We start from the raw sequence: 20937 nt of genomic DNA on the forward strand, positions 1-20937 counted from the left end.
TCTGGGGTGTAGGGCAGGGTCCCCAGCCCCACAGGTCTCCAGACAGATGGATGATGTACTCCCTAACTGCTGCTGGCAGCGGCTGCCTTGATGCTTCCCAAGGCATTGCCTGTAATCAGCCTGTGCTCCTGACCCCCAGGGCAGGGGTGTCCCTTGTTGGGTTTGGAATGAGCCCTGCAGGGGCTCACGGCAGGGCCCTGGCTTCCTGTGGTGTCTGTCCCTGAAGGTGCCACCCTTGTGTGATGGGTTGGGGATGATGTGATCCAGGCAGATGGCAGGACTGAGCATGACGTGGCTGCTGCTGTGCCTGTGTGAAGCCATGGCTGGATGTGACAAAACCCACGTGGGAGAGCTGTGATGCAGATGGACCGACCGGCTGCATTGCCCCCGTCTCAGCAGTGATGCGGCTCCTTGGGAGACACCCGCTCCACAGCAAGTGTCCTTGTCTCTGCTGACCTGTCCCCATGTGCCCTGGCACCAGGCACTGTGCTCTCCCCTCCACAGTCCTCCCAAGGCCAGGCCTGATGGCAGCAGTGGCCTTTGCTCTTTAAGGGCTGGGAAGAGAGAAGGTCAGGAAGGAGGCTTTGAGCAGCTCCAGCATCTCCTTCCCAGGAGGGATCTGGAACTTGCAGCCCCACACTGGGGAAGGTTGGGCACTGCCTCTGCGGTGTCCCATCAGTGCTGGCAGGACCCCCTTGTGTTTAGGAGCTGGCAGGGCTGTCAGACCGGTCACTCACCTTGTCCCATATGGGACTGTCCCTGCAGCACCGCCGGGACTTGCCACAGTGGTTACATTCCTCCCGCTGGGACCCAGCAGGTGTCGAAGCCGGTCACAGCCTCGGCCTTTGGCTTCCTCAACTGCTTCCTTCCTGGACGCTGTGGTGAGAAGGTCACTTGGCGGGGCCGCACCCAGCCCCAGTGCTGCCGTGACCCGCGGCAGGAAGCCACCGCGCTGCAGGGACCCCCTGAGAGCAGCAGTGGCAGGCAGCCTGTGTTGGGAACGACCACCCGCTACCCCTCTGCTCCCCAGCATGACATGGACCCAATGCACAAACCCCAGTCCCACCCCTCAGGTGGGGAGCACAGCCCTCCCCTCTTCCCAGCACCAGCTCAGTGGCATCGGGGTCACTGCGCTGGAGGAGTCAGCAGTGAAACCAGGCTGGGGACAGCCCTAGCAGAGGAACCCCTCTGCCTCTCCTAAACAAAGGCCGAAGGCAGCAGAAGAAAGAGGCCAGCCAAGCTTGTTTGATAGCTTTATTGCTTCTGTGATATGACTGAACTGATGTGACATAAGCCGGCGTGGAGGAGCCTACACGACTCTCGCCCTCCCTGCCTGGAGGGGAAATTAAAAAAACCTGCAGGAACTAAACCTAATACTAAAAACTCACGGAGTTCTCACATCTCAGCTTGGTGCAGCACCGGCTTTGGAGCAGGTCCCTGTGTGGGGTACAAGGAGCCGTGCCCGGAGTGGCTGGGTGCTGGGCTGTGTCACCCACACTGAGGACACGTCTCTAATACTGTGTGTGATGCACTGCTTGGACTGATGGCACGTACCGTGCTGGTGGAACTCAGCATGGAAGCCTCTGTCTATCCCAGGTGCTGCGTGTCCATGTTTGGTACAGGCAGCCCTGTCCCAGCACCTTCCCCCTTCCCCAAGCAGCTTGGCAAGGCAGGGCCTCCCCATTGCTCCCACCCAGGAAAAGGAGACTCTGGAAGCTCACAGATGCTGCGCTGAGGGATGCTGAGTACAGAGGCTCCCCTGCTGCCTCCCGCTCCCTAGCTGTGGTGCTTCCTATGGCACGTGTGAGCTTGAGGTCACAGCACGGAGGGAGCCCTACACCAAGGTGGTGGGCACTGGGGAGGGCTGTAGGACGCAGTCCCATGAGCAGCCCGTGCTCATGTTGTGGTCAGGGCAGCAGCAGCTCCCTGGCAGCCCCTGTCCCCCAGAGCAGCACCTGCTGGCTGGCCTGCAGCTCCCCACACTTGCTCTCTGCACCGTCTGCAGTGACACACTGCTGCAGGAGCTGGCTCCCTGACCTCCCTGCGCTTCTCCAGCATCTCTCCAGGCAGGTTCCCTGCCACCCGAGTGGCCTCTCTGCACCACAGCGTGTCAGAGGCACCAGGCAACCCCGCTCTATATTTAGGCTGTGGAGAATTCCCCTGGGCTCTCCCTTCCGAGCTGAAAAGGTGAGTCACTGCGAGGGAGAGGCCAAGACTCGCATCCGTCCCACTGACCCTGCTCTGACCCGCGCACCGCTCCGAGCTGGCAGCACTGCCGCATTTCGGAGCGCAGGAGGTGGCTGCAGGTGCACCCGGGGAGGCAGCCAGAGGAACAGCATCCAGGAGTGAAACCCAGCACTGAGCACTGCTCCCGGGGTGTTGCAGCGCGCACCCCATCACCCAGACACAGGGCTGCTCCGCAGGGGTGCTTGCCCACCAGTGTGAAAGGGGACAGGGAGTTGGAGAGGAGCCTTGGTGCCCCAAACAACCCCACGTGCTCTCTTTCCTTTTCTTTCTCACCCCAGTCACCCTGGGCCATGCTCTCTCCTTGGACCTGGAGCCAGTGAGCTGGAAGACAAAGGTGTCCCATAGCTTTGTAGTGCTCAATAAGACATGCAATCGTATCATTGCCATCACAAACCTCCATGGGGGTGCTTCCCCCAGGGGGTAGAGGGCTGCCCACCACAGGCCTTTATAAGGCTCTTTCGCTCCTCTCCTCCTCCTGGCTGGATCCATTGGCTCCCTGGCATCTCAGCTCACTGTAGCATATGGATATGGTCCATCACTGCCCAGGACTCTCACAGCAGCTGTTAAAGACCCAGCTCAAGCACCAAGCAGAGGGTGGGTGCCCACCCTTCCCCAGCCACAACCTCAGCCAGGTCCATCCCAGGCAGCCCCTGGCAGGGACTCTATGGACAATGGTCCCAGGTCCAGGCTGACAGGCAGGAACTGAGAAGGGAGTGTTGCCTGGCAAGAGCCATGGAAACCCAGTCCCTTGAGCTCCTGCAGCAGGAAAAGCAAAGCAGGGGGAAAATACTCAAAGGAGTACTTGCCACAGCATATACTCAAAAACCCACTGGAAACTCCAGCTCTCAATGCTGGAAACCTCAAAGAGCATCCTGGGAAGAGGCATGTAACAAAGGAGAGCAGGGATCAGCTGGGTGGGAGGCCAGAAGGCCACAGGAAAGGACATGGGATGAGGAAAGAGAAGGAAGCACGTGTCTTCAATGGCCTGGAAGAGGCAGGATCTTTGGGCTGCTCCCAAACTACAAGGCAAGCAGCAGCCGCAACCAGAAGCTGGACAGAACTTGCCTGTGAGCAAGCTCCTTGGCTACAGGAGCACAATGGAGGAGAGGCTCCTGAGGGGCACATTCACGCTGGTCTGTGGGCAGCACCCAGCACCATGTCCTGAAAGCTGCCTCTGTCTCCAACCATTCCATATAGTTTGCTCCTCAGCCCCTCCTGCACATCCCCTCTGGGGTCTCAGCCCCAAAGCCACAGGTCCCTGCAAGTCAGTGGGAACAGAGGCAGCACAGGGAACCATGCGAGCCCTGCTCTGAGCATCCCTTGTCCATGTTAGTACCGTGTTCTCCCTTCAGCTCAGAGCAAGGCAGACCGCAACCCTTGGGCTATGTCAGATGCAGCTCCAGGACCATGAGCCTGGCCAGCACTCTTGGGGCTCCCCTCTCCACTGACCCAGCACTAGTGGCTGCGCACTGGTGCCTCAGCACACAGGGACTTGGCTCAGGATCATGCCCCTGGGCGCAATCCAGTCTGCTCCAGGCTAGAAGAGAGTAGGAGCCAATTTCCACCTGTACCCTGGCAATCCCTCTTCTGCCCACGCTCTCCATGCAGGTTAGACCACCCCGCTGTCCCCGCACTTGGCCACATTGCTCAGTTTATTCCAGCTCCTTTTAAATAAGTATACAACTCAAATGTGCAAATACTGCATCTCGGGACCAAGACGGCAAAGGAAGGGACATGCTCCTGAGAGCAGGAGGAGCAGCAGTGCTAGATCAGCACGGGAAGAGCTTGGAAATGAAGTGAGCAGGGGCCAAGCAGAGGGTGAGGGTTCCCAGCAGGCTCTCACCCGTGCCAGCAGGCTCCATCATCACTGAGGTCACACGTCACTTAAATAGGGAACACGATCAAGTCTGGAAAGTAAAATGAACTGCTTCGGCAGCCTGCTCTCAAGCTGTAAAGCTGCAGATCTCCGTGCAAGATCTGACCTCCTTCCAAAGAATAAATTACTCCTCTCCCACACAAAAATAAAGCAATGGTGACACCAATCTGTATGGACTCCACAGGGGCCCTGCACAGCAGGCATAAACCAAGAGGCCTGAAAGCCTTGAGCACAAGGCAGGCTCCTCAGCGCCATGATAGGCAGGAAGGTGGGGAGGGTCTGAGGCAGGCAGAGAAAGCCATCGGCTCCCCGCTCCACCTTGGGGTCAGAGCAGAGGCAGAGCAAATGGCTATGGAAAACGCAGCCAAGTAAGTGGCTGCTGCAGCTGCCTCTATACAGGAAGCAAGGAAAAGTGCAGAAAAACAAACCCATGCTCATCTCCATCTGGAAGCTCCACGTGGAGGATGAGGGAAAGCTAATATTCTCCCTCCGAGTTATAGCAGCACCAACGACACCAAAGGTTTGGATGGATTTGTTTTCCTGGGGAAAGGTCTGAGGCCAGTGAGAACGCAGATGGAGCATGAAGAGGCCGGGTGCTTCGCAGGGCTGTGCACAAGCAGTCTTTGCCTTGCACCGTGGTATTTCTCATATGATTCCAGCAGAGTTTCTTTTAAAAAATAATACTTTGTACATTCAGGCATCGCTGCCTCGGGGCAGCATCGCCTCCCATTTGGCACAAATTGTTTTATTCACAAACCTGTCTTCTCTCTCCTGAGTCTCTCCTGTTTAGTTCAGGACACAGAAGATCTGTCTGTGATGCAGAGTTCATGAACTGCCCACTCAGCCCCTTGCCCACCTCCTGCCAGCTCTAGGCCTGGAGGCAGCAGATGTAACCCTCACGCAGACTGGCAACGTGAGAGGGTCTTCCCAGAGCACCTGGGCAACTCTGTGTGTCTTCAGTGAGGTGGGATTCTTACGGGGGGCTGCCAGTGCCTGCATCTAGAGCTGCAGCATGCATCTTCATCTCCTCCCTTGGAGGCAGTGGCTGAAGCCACTCAGATCCCACTGGTTAGGTCAGTGATGACTCGGGCTTTCACCAGCTTCCTCAGGAACTCCTTCTCCCGCTGGATGTTGTGCGTCCAGGACTGGAAGGAAATGGGAGAGATAGGAGGTCAGCAGCTACCCTGGCCAAGCGTGCTCCTGTTCCCCACAACTCCAGCTAGGGCAGGGCTGTGGCTTTGGCCAAGGAGACAGACCCTGCTGCAGACCAGAAGAGCCCTTGCAGAACAAGTGCCTTCTCTTACCTAACACTGATACAGCCAGCAGGGTCAGACCTGGGGCTGACTGAAGCTTTTCTGGCATGGTGAGATGTGAACAATCCAGGTACCTTGGGCACATGTAACTGGTTACAGTGCCCTCCCAAGCCACTGCACCAAGAGTCCAACAGCGCAGCATTAAAGGTGATGTATACTGGAAAGCAGAGCTTGCAGAGAGCACCATGGCAGGACATGCTGTACACACATACAGTTCCCTGCCAGGGGAATACATAGGGCAGCTGAAAAGCTCCAAGACCACCCCCATCAAGGCCAGCTCTTGCCTCTGCTAGCCCTATGAAGAGGAAACCACGTGTTAAAGGTTACACTAACACAGCATGAAGGGTGAAATGGTCAAAACTCCCAGGCAGGCATTTCAAAGCAATGATGGCTATAGCTAGTGTCAGCCCACCCAGATGAGTTGTCTGCAGCTGGCTATAGCCGTGATCACAGCATCTGCCATCAACCCCTGCATTGGTATTATTAAAGCACTTAATGAAGGCAGTAAGTGGTTTGTCTCCCTGGGGAGACCAAGGCACAGCAGGGAAAAGCAACTTTCCCCAAAGTCTCCCAACAGAACAAGAATCCCAGTAAATGAGCCCAGGTCTCCAGCACAGTGCTCTAGACAGCAGGTAAGCTGAGCTCTAAATATAATCTGGACCATGATAAAAATCACTCTGTAGGAGCCTCTCTGAAATAGCCTCAAATCAACAAAGCACCAGCCCAACAAGCCCTCTGAGGGCACTTTGTCATAGGTATCCAAACCCGGTTCACCCACTGCAAACCGATGGGCATCTGCCTGCAAAACCACCACTGCCTGCAAAGCACTGGCTGTGTCCATTTAACACAATGTGCATGTTCTTCTCCTGTCATCTTCTGTGTAGCACTGAGCCCTGGTCACAGCGTGCTACCAAGAGGTCCAAGGGACTGAAGGTCCCTGTCTAGATCTCCAGCACATATTGCAAATACCTCTCTTGCTGCTCCTGTGCATTTAGAAGCCAATTCCATCTCCTCAGTGCACAGGAACAATAACAGTTCAAGCTGCTACAGAAAGTTCAGGTAGGTCTTTTCTTGGAACCTGCGTTCAAAAGAAGTCTGTTTCCAATGGCAGTTACCTGAATGCTGCAAAGGGTGCACTAGCACCAGGAACAAGGCCACGCGTGGTGAAACTGTGCTGGTGCTCTTTGGTACTCTGAAAATGCAGAAGACCCCATCTCTAAACTGAAAAAACACTGCCAGAAACAACTCGGTGCTTGGCTTCTCCTCGCATAAAAGCAGAACCTGAAAACTGGCATGGGAAGAAAGCTGGCTCTTAAAAGGAGATTTCAGAAAGCAGCAGTGTGAGCGATGGTGGTGTGGAGCAGAGGGAGCTAGGAGAGCAGGACTGCGTGTGCCTGTCACTCGGAGCCAGAGAGCCAGGATCCCTCAGTGTGCTGGAAACAGTCCCACATGTGGCATGTCAGCTGGGGGGCCTGGGCCTGGCCCCTGCCATGCAGCAGTGTCTCATCTGGCACCACTGCCCCTTGCTCAGAACGCACAGCATCGTCAGAGGCAGCCAAGTGTGTGTGCTGCTGGCAACAGGCAGTGAGCAGCTGTCTGTGGGCACAGAGGCCACGCTGGGAACACCAGGTCTCAAATGCATTCACTTGCATCTGGCCGGGCTTGTTCAAAGCCTATCTGGAGCACCAGGGAGCCTGATGTGCCTGATACATCATAGCACAGTCTGATTCATCCTTCATGTCTTTCAGCCTCATCAAATGGCACGAGAAGCCAACTGGTTTCACCCAGGACAACCTGCTCATGTCCCTTGGTACAGATGGTAACTGGGGAAACAGTCACTCAAACTATGTAAAACATCACCTCAGGCCACATGCAAGTGCCTTATCTGATGGCAAGAGGAAATCTGCTTTGTGAAAGGTACAAGTGGAACAGGTATTTAAGTACAGGAGGTGGATAATAAAACTTTGGGCGATACAATTGCAGTCTCTCACATGACAGCTAGATCTGGCTCCAGCCCTGACTGCGAGGCTGCTGGCAAGACCTATAAACCTCTGGCTGCTCAGTATCCAGGCTGCTCTATACCTTGGGCACTGCCACAAACTCCTCTTTCTAAGCAGAAAGCCACATGTAAGGGAATTTGACCTCCCACTTGATCCATGGATCTTAGTGGTATCCGCAACAGTGCTCTCAAGTGTTTTGTGGTTGAATGAGAAAGAGGATTCCCCAGTGAGGATAGGCTTTTGTCCCTCTCAGAGAGCATTAGCAGGGCTCTGGACGTGGTACTGCTCCCCCCATGCCTGACAGCATTGCGGGCAGGAGGGACGAGGCATGTCTTCAACACCAGCTCCGGTTACTGATTACAGCAGAGGGACTCACCCTACTGACAGAGCTAATCAGGCAAAGGAAGCTGCAGTCCAGCAGCAGCAGCAGTGGGGAGAAGAGCCAGAGCAGATTTCTCAAAGCTGCTGGAGAGAGGCAGGCACATCACTCCCATTGCCCAGGCAGGGAAAGGGCAACAAAATACACCCTAAACCCTCCTGGTTTTAGGGTATATACATCCTAAATATCACCCAGTTGCAGGGTTTATGAAAAGCCAGGCCTTGTCAGGCTCAGGTTTGCTTTGGGCCAGGATCACATCATGGCTGTTGTAAGGGGAAGTTCTCTTGCAACCCCTCACTGGGTAAGCTGAGGCGCTCTGTGTAACTAAGCTTGCAGGCACATTGTCCTGGAAATCTTTCAGCTGATGCAGTGTCCTGATAAGAAAGAGGCAATGCTCTGGCAAACCATGTCCCCAGGGACAGGGCTCTCCTGTCAGGTACTCATTTTAACATTTTACGCAGAGAATTATGAGCAGGATCCATGCCTGAAGAGCAAATACATGAAGTGGCTGCAATGCTGGTGGTTTATTCCTGCCTCTACTGCAAAGAAGCCTTTTCCTGCCCTCAAATGCTGGATGCGCTTTGGCTGTGCTGGCAAGATGCTCACTGCCCCTCCTTACTGCTTTGACCCTCTTTTCCCATGCACAACAAGTTACTGCCCCATTTCCCATTCCTGTAAGCAGGATTGTTCATGTTCACAAACCTCCTGTCCCAAGTCCTGAAGTTGCCCCTCAGCATCACATGCTGAAGGCTGCAGCTCTTGTGAATCTGCGCCTCTAGACAGCGACGGAGCAGCCTGGTGCATTTAATGTCACCTCCACCTTCTTGTGCCCCTACACTGCTTGCATTGAGCTTCCACTTGTGCAAACAAACGGGCTGCTTGTTTAAGCCAGAGTAATGAACTTCTCAGAGTTCCAACAGGAATGCCCCAGGAGGCTGCAGAGCCCTTCTTGTTCTTTGGGGATCAGGCTGGGATTTCAGTCACTTTGGGTCTCCCTCTGAGTAGTGGGTGTTTATTCTTTTCAGCAGTGAGGGAAGCAGCAGGAAGAGGGCCGCTCTGCAAGCACATGCACTGGTGTGCCTGTCCACCCTAGAGAGGTGGCAGTGAGGCTGATCATTTGGTCACAGTTGTTAGATCAGAATTTATCATCAGTTAAAGCCACCTTTCAGGGTTATGCAAATGCAGCAGCACCAAACCACCTGGCCCTTTTTTCCTGATGATTCCGTGAGGCAGCACAAAACATCCTCTGTCCTTCAAGAGAAGCCGAGTATTTTAAGACTAAGAAAATGTTTCAGAGACTAACCCAGGAGGGAAGTAAGCTCCCCATCTGCAATCAATTACAACTTGAGGGAATGCCTCAGCTTCAGACCACATTAGTCTTATCAAGTATATTGCAATATCTTAAAATACAGGAAGATTAAATCAGAGCGAGTCAATGAGGAATGCATTCAGGAAAAGCAGCAAGTTGTAAAGTGGGAAGCTTCTCAGTTCCATTACACACACCCCCCCACCCCGTATTTCTGCTAGTCAGCAGCATTTCTCCCCCAAAACCTGCACAGAAACCGCAGCAGCAGCAAGAAGTGCTACTTCCCTGGTGTGAGTTTCCAGTCTCCACCAGCACTAATTTGCCTCTGACTTTAACCCTCACTGCCTTGTCTCCAGAGCTGCTTATTCTTCACAATTCTGCCTAGCCCATGCCCTTGCTCTGGTCCTGCCATGGTGACCACACTCACTGGGTGTTTCATGGCCACCCCTGAGCTGCAGCTTCATCTCCCTGTGCACATCCTCTTGTTCAGGACCTGTTGCCCCCTCCTCTCTCAGTCCATCGTCCGGGACACGGCAGCATCCCGCAGACTGCCCTGTCCCACCTGCACCCCCTAGGAAATAACACTGCAACAAAAGGGAGGGCTGTGCACCCTCATCTTTTTGTGTTCAAGAGATTGACTCACAGCTCCCTTATCCCCAGTTAGCCTTAGACCAACTTGAAATTTTAAACAGCTCTTAGCTCCTGCTTAATACATACAGAGAGAGCAACTCTATCTCTTAATTTTATCCAGCTAAACAAGCCACATCTTCTTCCTTCTAACAAAACAGGCTGTTCAATTCCCCTATGAAAACTGGGAAATTTCCCAGAAGTGTAGTAGCTCCCTCTGCCCCTATTTACTCCAAGTTTACTTTTTGTGAACAAGAAAAAAAGGCTCACCATTGCCTCCTGCAGAGCCAATTCTCTCTCTTGCCAAGAAATCCCTTCTTCTAGTCTTTCCAGACCTGTATTTGCCTTTTCTTCATAGTACCAGCCTCTCATCCTGAATTACCTTGTGATTTATTTGCACCTATCTAAGCACTTTCCTCCTCTGCCATTGCCAAAGAATGCTACCCCAGTTTAGAGTCAAAATTTCTGGTACTGCACCAAACAGCATGACCTTCCATTCATACTCCTAGGTTTCATGCCACCCAGTTTACTCCTGTTCTCAATGTGCTCACAGTGTTCCTGGATGGTATTTTGATCCTCCCTTGTATTGACCACACCTGGTTTTGTCTCATCACGATTTCCCCTTGCACACCATTGCCTTCTGTGCCAAAAATCAGTAAAGCAAACACTAAACATGACCTCCCGTGGGGGAACTCCCAGCTGTCTATTCAGTGCTGCCCTTTGTGTTCCCCTTTAGAGAGCCTATTCACGTACAGGTGTTGCACCAAACCGTAGCTTCTGAAGCTCAACTAATCGTACCTCACACGGCGCGGTACTGCACACTTAACTGAACTTCAGACACACTGGCCTACTACACTTCCTCTGTCCCCAGAATGATTTTTTTTTAATCAAATCAAGCTATTAGATTCGTTTTTGTAACCTGCCTTTGGTAAATCCATGTTGTGTTTGCTTTCAGGATTTAATTATTCTTTCATTTCAACTCTGCTCTCAAGTTCTGAAGAGTACCTCTAGGGTCAGATGAAGAGGTCTGAATTTGACAGGATTATTTTCCTTGCCTCACTCCCATTCCCCACCACCCAAAGAAAAAAAGAAAGGAACAAGAGGTATCACGTCCACCACAATCTAATCCTGGGGAACCACGTGTAACCTGATAGATTTATTGAGGACCTTTTCCTCTGGACTTGCAGCTCCATTGGCTCAAGAGCGCAGTGGCTGGAACACAGATTTCTCGAGCTGTCACTCCCAGTGCATTAACTTCAATGGCTTTTGCCTTTCACTGCTGACCCAGTCATTTTCTGTTTCTGTGAACTTCTCACCATAAGCCACTCCTTCCCTCATGTTCATCATATCACCCTTACGGAGGTAACGTATCAATTCATGTGATTCCCACTTCGGCTGTTTAATCGCTATGCCTTCTGCTTCCTCCACCTCCCTGGATGCCAAGCCCTGGTAATTCTTCCTTTGTTTCCACATTATTTGTATGGCAGTGGGACCATCCAGTGTTTGTTTATTTTCTTTTGCAAGATCCATTTCAACTTGACTTTTCCCAGAATCATAGAAAAATGGTTTGGTTTGGAAAGGAACTTAAGATAATCTAGTGTCTGCCATGGGCAGGGACGCCTCACACTAGACCATGTCCCCCAAGGCTCTGTTTAACCTGGCCTTGAAAACTGCCAGGGATGGAGCGTTCACAACCTCCCTGGGCAACCCATTCCAGTGCCTCACCACCCTAACAGGAAAGAATTTCCTCCTTATATCCAATCTAAACTTCCCCTGTTTAAGTTTTAACCCATTACCCCTTGTCCTATCACTACAGTCCCTAATGAAGAATCCCTCCCCAGCATCCCTATAGGCCCCCTTCAGATACTGGAAGGCTGCTATGAGGTCTCCACGCAGCCTTCTCTTCTCCAGGCTGAACAGTCCCGATTTTGTCAGCCTGTCTTTGTATGGGAGGTGCTCCAGCCCCATGATTGCCTCCACTTTTCATCCTCCTGCTCTTATTTGCCCTCCCATCACTTTTCAGCCTCCCACCATTTTTCATCCTCTAATTTCTTCTTGGACTTTTGCCAGTTTTCACTTTATCTCAGTCTTTTCCAGCCATCAGTGTGAAGTCTCCTTATGCTCTCCCCCACTCCCCTGTTAACATCTAACACCACTCTGAAGCAGTTATTTATGAAGTTGTGTCTACAGCCTTTTCCTGCAGTCCCCCCCCCTTGCTACAAACACAAATTGCAAATAATTTCTGCACTTTTCACAAAAATTGATTTCAAGTCCACAATGAGTCCGTGAGCTCTTCCGTGCATCTGCTTTTGGTAGCCCACTCTCCCAGGCTACGTCTAGAGCCAGAGGTCAGAAACATCCCCCTCAATTCCACTAAGCACCCCTTCAGTACTGCTGAGTGCCACCCTGCAGTCTAGATACATTCTCACTTATCTACACCCTTCCCTTTGGAAGCAATATCAGAGTTCTAACACGCCTTCTCTTGCCTTTCCATTTAATTTAACCATGAAGCCATTTGATCAAAGGCTACTTCCTAAAATGTCCCTCTACAAGGTAAGCCCGTTAACAACGACTCTGAAAGGCCATCAGCTCTTCTTGTGCCCTCATGGCTGGTGAGAAGAGCTACTGCATCTGGTAATACCCAGGCTCTTCTCTTGACAACAGCACTGGCTCCTACTGGACATCCGAGACAGTGCAACTTTTGTGGTACCAGCCACCCCAACAGAGGTCTGTGTTCAATGCTGGGTTCAGCAGCTGGGCTCTAACATACCCCTCTAGATCTTCTACTGTCTTTTCCTACAGAGATCTTGTCCAAATCTTAATTCTGTTTTTGCCCATCCTACAGCCTCACCTTCCTTGTTGTTATTAGTGCACAGGGATATTCCACGACTGTTACGGTACTTCTGTCCTACTGAACAAGGCAATACCTGTATTCTATCAATCTTTCCCAGATTTCTATTACATAGAAACACAGTCCTTATGCACAGGAACAGCATGTGAGGCCTCTGTTCAGTCCAAACGCTGTCAAACAGGTGGCTTTTAAACAAAGACAAAAATGTATAAACCTCATCAGTCATCACTGCCGGCCCCAAGAAAAGGCACTGCCCTTTCAGAGGTACCCCTGCCCCAGCCCCTAACCTCCCCTCCAAAGCTGACCTCCATTTCAGTCTGTACCATTCCTTGTACTCCAATCGCAATTCATCAGCCAGGCTCGAATAGCTGTGTTTTCAGTCTATAAATCACCAGGCTAGACATCTGCCTAGCTTTCAAAGGAGTTTTGTTCTTCTTGTTAGCTACCGCAAACTTTAAGGTACTTGGAGGCCTGAAGCAGCCCAGCCACCCCCTCCCAAGCAACTTGTGTTGATTTAAAATGCAAAGGACGGCTTCCCAGAGAGAGCCCAGATGATGATAAAGCACTATTGTTTGTGCCTTTATGGGCTGAGACTCCAAACTTGATGTTTGCGGATTATTCTGAGAGGTAGCTGCTGGCGGGGAGAGACAGAGACAAAGCTGTGTGTCACTGTGTGCTGCAGGCCACCTCCCCTGGCCCTTGTGACAGCCCTAACACAGGCTGAATAAGAAGTGTTACAAGATGGTGTCCTCCAAGCATCCCACAAAGACCTGCTGGGGAAGCGAAGCCAATGATCAGAAAGAAGCCATCAAAGGCAGTCACACCACCTCCCCCTCGGGTCAGGCAGCGAGGCACTGAAGTGCAGGGCACAGCTGTATCAAAGGAGCTGACACCTCCAACAGCATCGGTGCCGGCGCTTGATCTGCTTCTGCAGTAAAAAAGAGACCAGTCAGCAGCTCCACTGCATGACACGAGTGCCGCACGTGGGGTCTGGATGGCTAAGGCTGGCTTTTAACCATGCATCTTCTGCTATTACCAGCCACAAGTGCCTGTGGCAGTGCGCAGCCAGCTGCTGAGAAGACAGCTCAGGGGTTCCCTGTGTGGTGCTCGAGGCGACTCCTTGCTCATAATCTTGCTCTGGCAAGAAATGACCAGGAGACTGAAGCTCACCTCTGTATCACGACGCCAGGGTAGAGAACATGGAGGGATGCTGGGAGCTAGTCTTGCCTTTCATTCACAGGATTTAACACAGCCTCCTGCTCTCTTAGTTTCATCACCTCCTTACGGATACGTTTTTACTATTCTGAACAGTCACTGCCTGGAATACTACCCTGAACTACTACCCTGTTTCGACACTATCAATGAAGGTGCATTGTAATCCTTATGGGTAGATTCTTTAATTTTTTTTATCTGGAAAAGCCTTTGCTCTATTTTAAAATGACTCTCTAATTCCTCACCCCCATTTCCATGTTTTCTTCGCTATTTTCCCAGTGGATCTGACACTTCTAGATTAATAGAAGATAGTGACCTGTGATAAACCTATACTATTATGGAGTGCTTGGGCAGGAAGCATTACAGGACCTGAGCAACAACTAAAAAATACAATAAACTATATAAAAATTCAGCTTCAGTGGACTCATTGCCACGAAAACAGAAACAAGTGAGCAGACACCTTGGCAAGGACTCAGTCATTTTCTTTACAGCATTCGTGGAAGCAGCCAAGGATGGAAAGCTGTTGCAAAGTTATTTGGAATAGGGAAAATGGTAACTGAAGGGAGATGACACATTTGACATTCTGCATTCTGAAAAATCACCTGTGAGAGTGTACACGAGGTCTATTGGGCAGCAGTCTCCCAGGAACAGACCAGAGAACAGCAAGCTGCCTTCACACCACCTAGAAAACCTCTGCTGAAGTGCAGGCCACTCTGCACCTCTGGCATTGGTGGGGACAAGATGAGAGATGAGGGAAGAAGGTGCTGGGCAGCAGAGCTGGGATTCAGGAGTGGCTCTGCACTGCAAGCATTCATTTTCCAGCTCACAACCTGAAACTGAAAGCATCGCACCAGTGCACTTCCTGCTCTCCAGAGCACACTTAAGAACAGAAAACGGTCTTCTCCATCAGATCTGCTTGGACGTACCCTGGCTGGAGTACACCAATATACCTAGTACAGGGAGTAAGGAAGCCATTCAGGACTACACTGGAGAAACTTAAGTCTCATGAGCATCCAGAAGCACAGAACAATCCATAGGAATTTTGCAGCCGTGTCACTGACCAGAGTCCAAAGACTTCCCCTTGACTGGTAATACTGATGAAACTTCAGAGCATCTGCCTCCTTGCAGAGCCTTTACCTCTGCCCAGCCCTTGGGAGTTGGAGATGCTGGAAGAGGCAGTGGAGGCAGCTGCCTTCTGTGCAGTAGTAGCACAATCTTAGACCTTGAGGGCTTTTGTTCCCCCTGGGAAAGCAAAGACTAATCAGAACCGTACACTTGGGGCTGCCTGTTTCTCCTCTTGGAAATTCAGCCGCAAGTCCCACAGAGCAACAGGAAAAATCACATTCATTTCCACAGAGATTTTATCACCTCAGTCTTGGCATGGGAGAGGCATCTCCGCCCAGCTGTGAGCAAGCGAGCACATTTTGCTGGCTTTTTTTATGTAATCAGAACAAATTCCTCAGAGATGAGTCACAGGGTTTCAGGGGTGTCCAGAGAGATGTCAAGCAGGACTCAAGTGTAAATCAGTGACACACCTTGCTGAGAGGATGCACACTCACTAGGAGGCCTGTTCGCCCTGAGGACAACAGCCAAGGGAAGGGGCTCAATGGGTGTTCCCAGGGAGACTTCCACAAGCCAGACACACACATGTGGCACCTCCAGACCCAGGATGCTGCTGGAGTTTACATTTCCTCTGTAAAGGCAGTGATGGTTTCAGGGTGGAACTTCCCTGCAGCTGCTCTCCAGGCTTAAACACTGAAGATTCTTGGTCCTTCAGGCTGGGAATGACCTGGCAGTAAGGGAAAAGTATGAACTTCAGAAACAGAGGTTCTGCCCCGCCACAGCCTGGTCAAACTTGGGTGTTTCTGCCTGGGATGTTCATCATGGTGAACTGCTGAATCCCATGGCAGTTGTTTCAGTGCTTTGATGTTGCTATGTTAAGCAAACCTGTTCTGTTCCCCTGCCCAGGATTCAGTACTTGAGCCTCCATGGGTCTGCAGGCCAGACAGAGGATAAAGAAGATACTTGAATAATTTCAAAGCATAGCCTGCTTTAGGAGCTCCTTTAGAGGTGCAAAGTCGAGGGCCAGGATGGAGGACACAATCCCAGAGGTCCAAAGTAACACGAAGGAAATGCTGTGGATGCTCTTGGATCTTTGGGCATCAGAGCAAATGGAACAGACAAAAACCTTGGTAGAACTTGGCTCTGGGTCAGCCTCCTTTCAGCAACAGCAAGAGCAAGTTCTGGCACAAGGTACCAATGCAAGCCAGCCTTCTCATTTGCAAACCATGCACAGGTTTCTTGAAGAGAAGGGTGTGCAGGGTGCTTCCAGTCTAGAGTGGGGCAAATCTCCATTTGTGTGCTCTTTGAGAGCAACTGCACACAACTATTATGCCCTTCACCTTTCAAATTCACCCTCAGGTGACTAACAGTTATCAGCTGCCATTAATATTAAATGGGAGAGAAAGAAATTCAATCCTCTCTCTGCCCTTCACATTCCATAATATCACAAACTATTTGTCATATTGGGAGGGGCAGAGGCAGGAGGAGCTTTAATTATTGATACGTGGGAACAGATGGCTTTTCTTGTACAGGGACAGCAAAAGGTAAGAGGAGCCTGTGGGTGAAGATGTGAGAATTAGATGGGCAGACACATATCACATAACCAGCTTTCAAGTGGAAGAGGAACCTTCCTCCTAGAACCAGCTCTGCTGGCCTGCAAAGCTCTCATCAACAGCCCCGGCTGCAGAAACAGACCCACTGACATCTGAATTAGTCAGGCTTCACCAGAACCTTTCAACACTCCTGCACCTCCATATAGAACATCCTGGACATGATGACTGACAGCTTCCAGACAGCAGAGGCCTGACAAACCAGGCACCAACTGGTTTCTCTACCGGTTGCATTTCACATGGTCTACTGCCCTGTGCCATTCAAGATTTATTCCTGAAACCACATATGGTGTCCAAGAGTGACTCCCTCCTTTATTCTGCTGGTTTGCGCATCCCACTCAGGGTGCTGTCCTCCAGAGTCAAAGATCCAAGTGACGTGGACTGGCGACTTCAACCACAGACTCTGTGATCCAACTCTTTTTGCCAACTTTTCCCATTGATTCATGTAAGCATCAAGAGCAATAAGACTTCATCCTTGTCAACTCCTGCTTAGGTGTCCTTGAGTTCAGAGACACCTACCAGGCTGCAAAACAGGCTTGGCACAGGACACCTGATGTGAATGTCCCCATGCCCAAGAACAGACATCCTTATGAGACAAGAGGAACAACTAGGCAAAAGCAATTCTTCACCAAAGGCAGCCGATTCACCAGAGTAGATACTGTGGTTTCCACACAGGCAAAAGCTTTTCCTGATACCTTCATGAACAGTCTCTGTATCCACTGCTGGAGTCAGGCATCTGCATTCATTTTCACTCTGGTGTAGTGGCGTCTTTGCTGGAACCAGCTGTACTGACTCAGTCCTGGGCCTGGGTAGCCCAGGGTTCTGTCTCAGACAGTGGTTATAAGCAGATGCCCAGGGAAGAGACAAAACTGGGCAAACAAATGGTGATACCTCCTCCACTACTGCAAGAATGGCATTCCTCAGCTATTTTCCATTCAGGGATTTCACAAGCCAGACACCACCTCTGTAAGTAGTGTCTCAATTCACTTCTCCTCTCTGGACATACCTCTTAAATCCTGTAAATGGCCACTCACTTTCCCAGCCGGGACTGATTAAATCCATGGTTATTCCACTGAGCAAGGCAGACTTTCTGGCTACCTCCATAGGCCCAGAAGGTACCTCAGGACAAAAACGTTTGGTCCCTTGCTATATTTGGGACCTCTTCACAGTCTTTTCCCAAACTCAGTTTGTTCTCTTGGCCTCTGCTGAGAGGTTGTTCCAAAGCCTCATTACTCTTATCATTAGACACGTTCTTCTTATTCCTCAAGGTGACTAATCACTGATTTCTAATTCCTCTCAGTCTGCCTAGGGTCATGCAGCCTACAGCCTGTGAGAGTACTAAGACACGTACAATCTTGTGATGTGGAAAAACACAACTTCCCAGCTTCTCTCCTGGCTTGGATCAATGGCAAAGCGCTTGACGTGAATAAATGCAAGGCGAACAACTGCAAGGAGACAGCTACTGACCATGAACAATACAATTTTCACAATGTGGAGTAGGACGGAGAAAGTTTCCCTACCCAGGAGCCAGTGAAGAGGGAGTAGCAATATTAGAAAGACCTGGACAACATCTGTGCTGGGAAAGAATGAGCTCTATCAATAAAGCATCAAACTTTCCCACTGTAGAAGCTTTGACTGGTGTCCAAGTTTGCTTTAGTTTGGTTCAGGAAATGAGCAGACCTGAAAGAGCATCTTTATATTGCTGCATTATACCAACGTTCCTCTAAAAATGCTGTTCATCTTACTGTGATAGTACCAGAAAATCTTTCTAATGTCGAGCTGGCACTAAAGAGCAGCCTCCTCAGAGCAGCGATGTGTTTACACTAGCTAACTACTGCTGAAGAGTCAGCTGAGAACTAACATGCACGGGCTAATCTCACCTCCTCCACATTTCACAGGGGCTGAGGGGATCATCTAGTGAAAGAAGCCTATGGATTAGAGAGAAATACAAAGGATCAAAAGCAGGAGGAGGCAACATCTTTTCACCCCCAGAGCAGAACTGCTCCCTTTCACCCTACCTCAAGTTAACATTTATGTGAAACTTTTCCCTGCTGCTTGAAGAAGGAATCACATTATATACACATTCCAGAGAACTTTTTTCCCAGCAGAAACAACCATTTTTAACACACATTGCGCTTGGGAGAATGTCTAGAATTTTACTGGCAAATGCATGGGTGGAGCTGAGTTTTGACCCATACAGGAAAGCTGGAAGTTGACATCACCATCCAAGTCAGGTTCTGGAGTTGGGGTGGTTAGAAGGCTTTGGAGGAAGATGTGCCCAGCAGGAGCTCCCTACCTCTTTGATGGCAGACATCTTGATGTTCTCATAGTAGTGCAGCGGTGCATTGGGTGAACTCATGTCATAGCCAAACCCAGCTACCGCCACCTCATCACAGTTGTGGAGCGCCATGGTTATTGCTACGCTTCCCAAGGTAGGGATGTTCTGAGAGGAGAGAAAGCAGGAATGGAAGTCATTAGCAGGTTGCCATTTCTAGAATCAAAGATTTCCTCTTATTGCTTCTGCTCACAGAGGCACTGCTGCTACTAAGCAGAAAATCATGAACAGGGTATTTGGCTCTATCTGCACATCAACTGCCCAATGCCACCTTGCAGGGTCAATAGCCTCCCACAATGGGTAAAGAAAATCATATTAACCAGCTTATTGCAAAGCATCTAGTACAAAGGCAGCAGCTCTTGCTTCAGGCTCCATGACCTGACTCTCCAGGGGAGTATTGCAGGGCAGAGGGATTAATGTAAATGGTCAGACTAGCCTTCCACAACTTTGCTATTCTGAGAATGGGGCAACAGATGAGCTGAAGGATGAATCACAATGGGTAAGTTAGTTTTCTGAAATAAAAACAGAGGTAGATATTAGATTACAATACAATGCACATCACTGGCTTCCAGCTAGGCCAGGGAGGAATACTTATCCCAGATGGACCACCAGACAGGAGCAGAAGTGAGGAACAGTACAAACTCTCTATTTTACTCATAGCAAAAGCAGTTTAAGGAGGCTGTTACACAGCTCTGGGAGATGCAGAGGAGTCAGCAGTGTGCACTGAGACCCCTTCCTTTGCTCAAGGGCACACCAAAGGCAAAGGGCACTCTGGCCTGTGCCATACTGTTCCTCGCCACAGCATATTGGGAAGATGAGGAGCAGTGGGAAGCCAGTTGGAGATGGGTAGTAGCACACTAAGCAGGGACATCCCAAATGTCCTCCCATCTACTAAGCTGCCATTTGAACCAAAATCCAGCCTCAGCCCTTCCCATTTCATCTGGCTTCTGCTGAGGCCCTCTAGCAGTGGTGCTGTACGGCTGCAGCTCCTCTTGTGCACTTAGATGAGTATGACTCCTGTGACAGACGTGTTTCCAACGTGAAACCCCAGCTCACAAACTTTTCTAGCTCCATTTTAGCCAGATGAATCCAGAGGGAGCTTTATCCCAGGGGCTAAGGAGAGGCTGAGAAATCCACCCACATATCTTATCTTCATTTGTAGAGTACCCAACACTGGCTGTTACCAAAAGCATCACGAGTTCAGAGGACATGCTCAGACAGTCACCAAGTGTGACAGCCTCTTAGCTGAGATGTAGAAACCAACTGCACACTCACATTTTGCATTTAATATGGTTTACCCTGAACTAGCAAGCAATGCTATGGATTTCACCTTGTGTTAGAGCCCAGTCTGTTAGAACATCATGTTTTGAGTTTCTGTCTCTCATTCAAAGAAGCTGGCTTTTGGCAACAAACTACCTTGTTCACTTATCATTGCCTGACTGTTCCAAGACCAACATTTTCCAAGCAAAGAATGCCACCTATACCCCAGCTGAGAAGTGCAGAGCTGGGAGCAAAACTATGAACTCCATAACAGTGCACTGGAATCACACTGATCTGAAAGCAAATGTGCAACAACTGCTTATGACTAGATCAGTGAGATAGAAAATTCAAACATTTCAACTGTAACGGTGCACATCTGAAATGAAAAGACCTTAACTACATCCTCCTGTGTCAGCTCTGGATGTTAGGAAAGACAACAGATTCATTTTGTTCCTGCTGCTTAATTTCAGTTGATACGCAACAGAAACAATATCGGTTTTATTCTGGGCACTAGTTAATTGTTAGTTCACTGGTAGCCATAAAATATCATGAAATAGGGTTAAAAAAAAAATGAAGAAAGTTTATTAGGCAAGTATAAGAAAATTTACCCAAATTTCAAAACATGCCAGAACATCCTGTCTTCCAGGCACGGCAGTTCAAGTTCAGATATTCTCAGCTCTATGTTTTACATAGGAGGTGACATTCACATGTCACTGGAATTGCATCAGCTGGTAAGGGGACATGCCACAAAACCCTTTCCCTCAGCTGAGCTGTAGTTACAGTGTCCAAAACACAGTGAGTAAACGGTTATGTCCTTGAGAACGTGTCGTGTTGTCAGTGGGAATACGATGGTGTTAAC

The 20937-nt window shown here is 50.3% G+C and overlaps 1 protein-coding gene across 6 annotated transcripts in view; it reads right to left on the reverse strand.

Annotated features, from left to right (window-relative positions):
- Positions 1-1240: 1240 nt before the first annotated feature.
- ST3GAL3 (ST3 beta-galactoside alpha-2,3-sialyltransferase 3) overlaps positions 1241-20937 on the reverse strand; it is a 205250-nt gene continuing 185553 nt past the window's right edge. For 4 of the 6 annotated variants that reach the window (XM_061345030.1, XM_061345034.1, XM_061345032.1 and 1 more), the window contains 2 exons: positions 18780-18926; positions 15400-15600 (listed from right to left, as the gene is read on the reverse strand). In XM_061345030.1, coding sequence (XP_061201014.1) covers positions 15415-15600; positions 18780-18926 — 333 coding nt within the window. In that variant the 3' untranslated portion in view covers positions 15400-15414. Of the gene's footprint in view, positions 5269-15399; positions 15601-18779; positions 18927-20937 lie in introns of those variants that run through there. The other 2 variants (XM_061345031.1, XM_061345033.1) reach the window with 1 other exon arrangement.

The sequence above is a fragment of the Neopsephotus bourkii genome, unplaced genomic scaffold (genome assembly GCF_033783945.1).
Source record: "Neopsephotus bourkii isolate Nb327-2 ecotype Australia unplaced genomic scaffold, CSIRO-AGI_Nbou_v1 NB_234, whole genome shotgun sequence".
Classification (NCBI taxonomy): Eukaryota; Metazoa; Chordata; class Aves; order Psittaciformes; family Psittacidae; genus Neopsephotus; species Neopsephotus bourkii.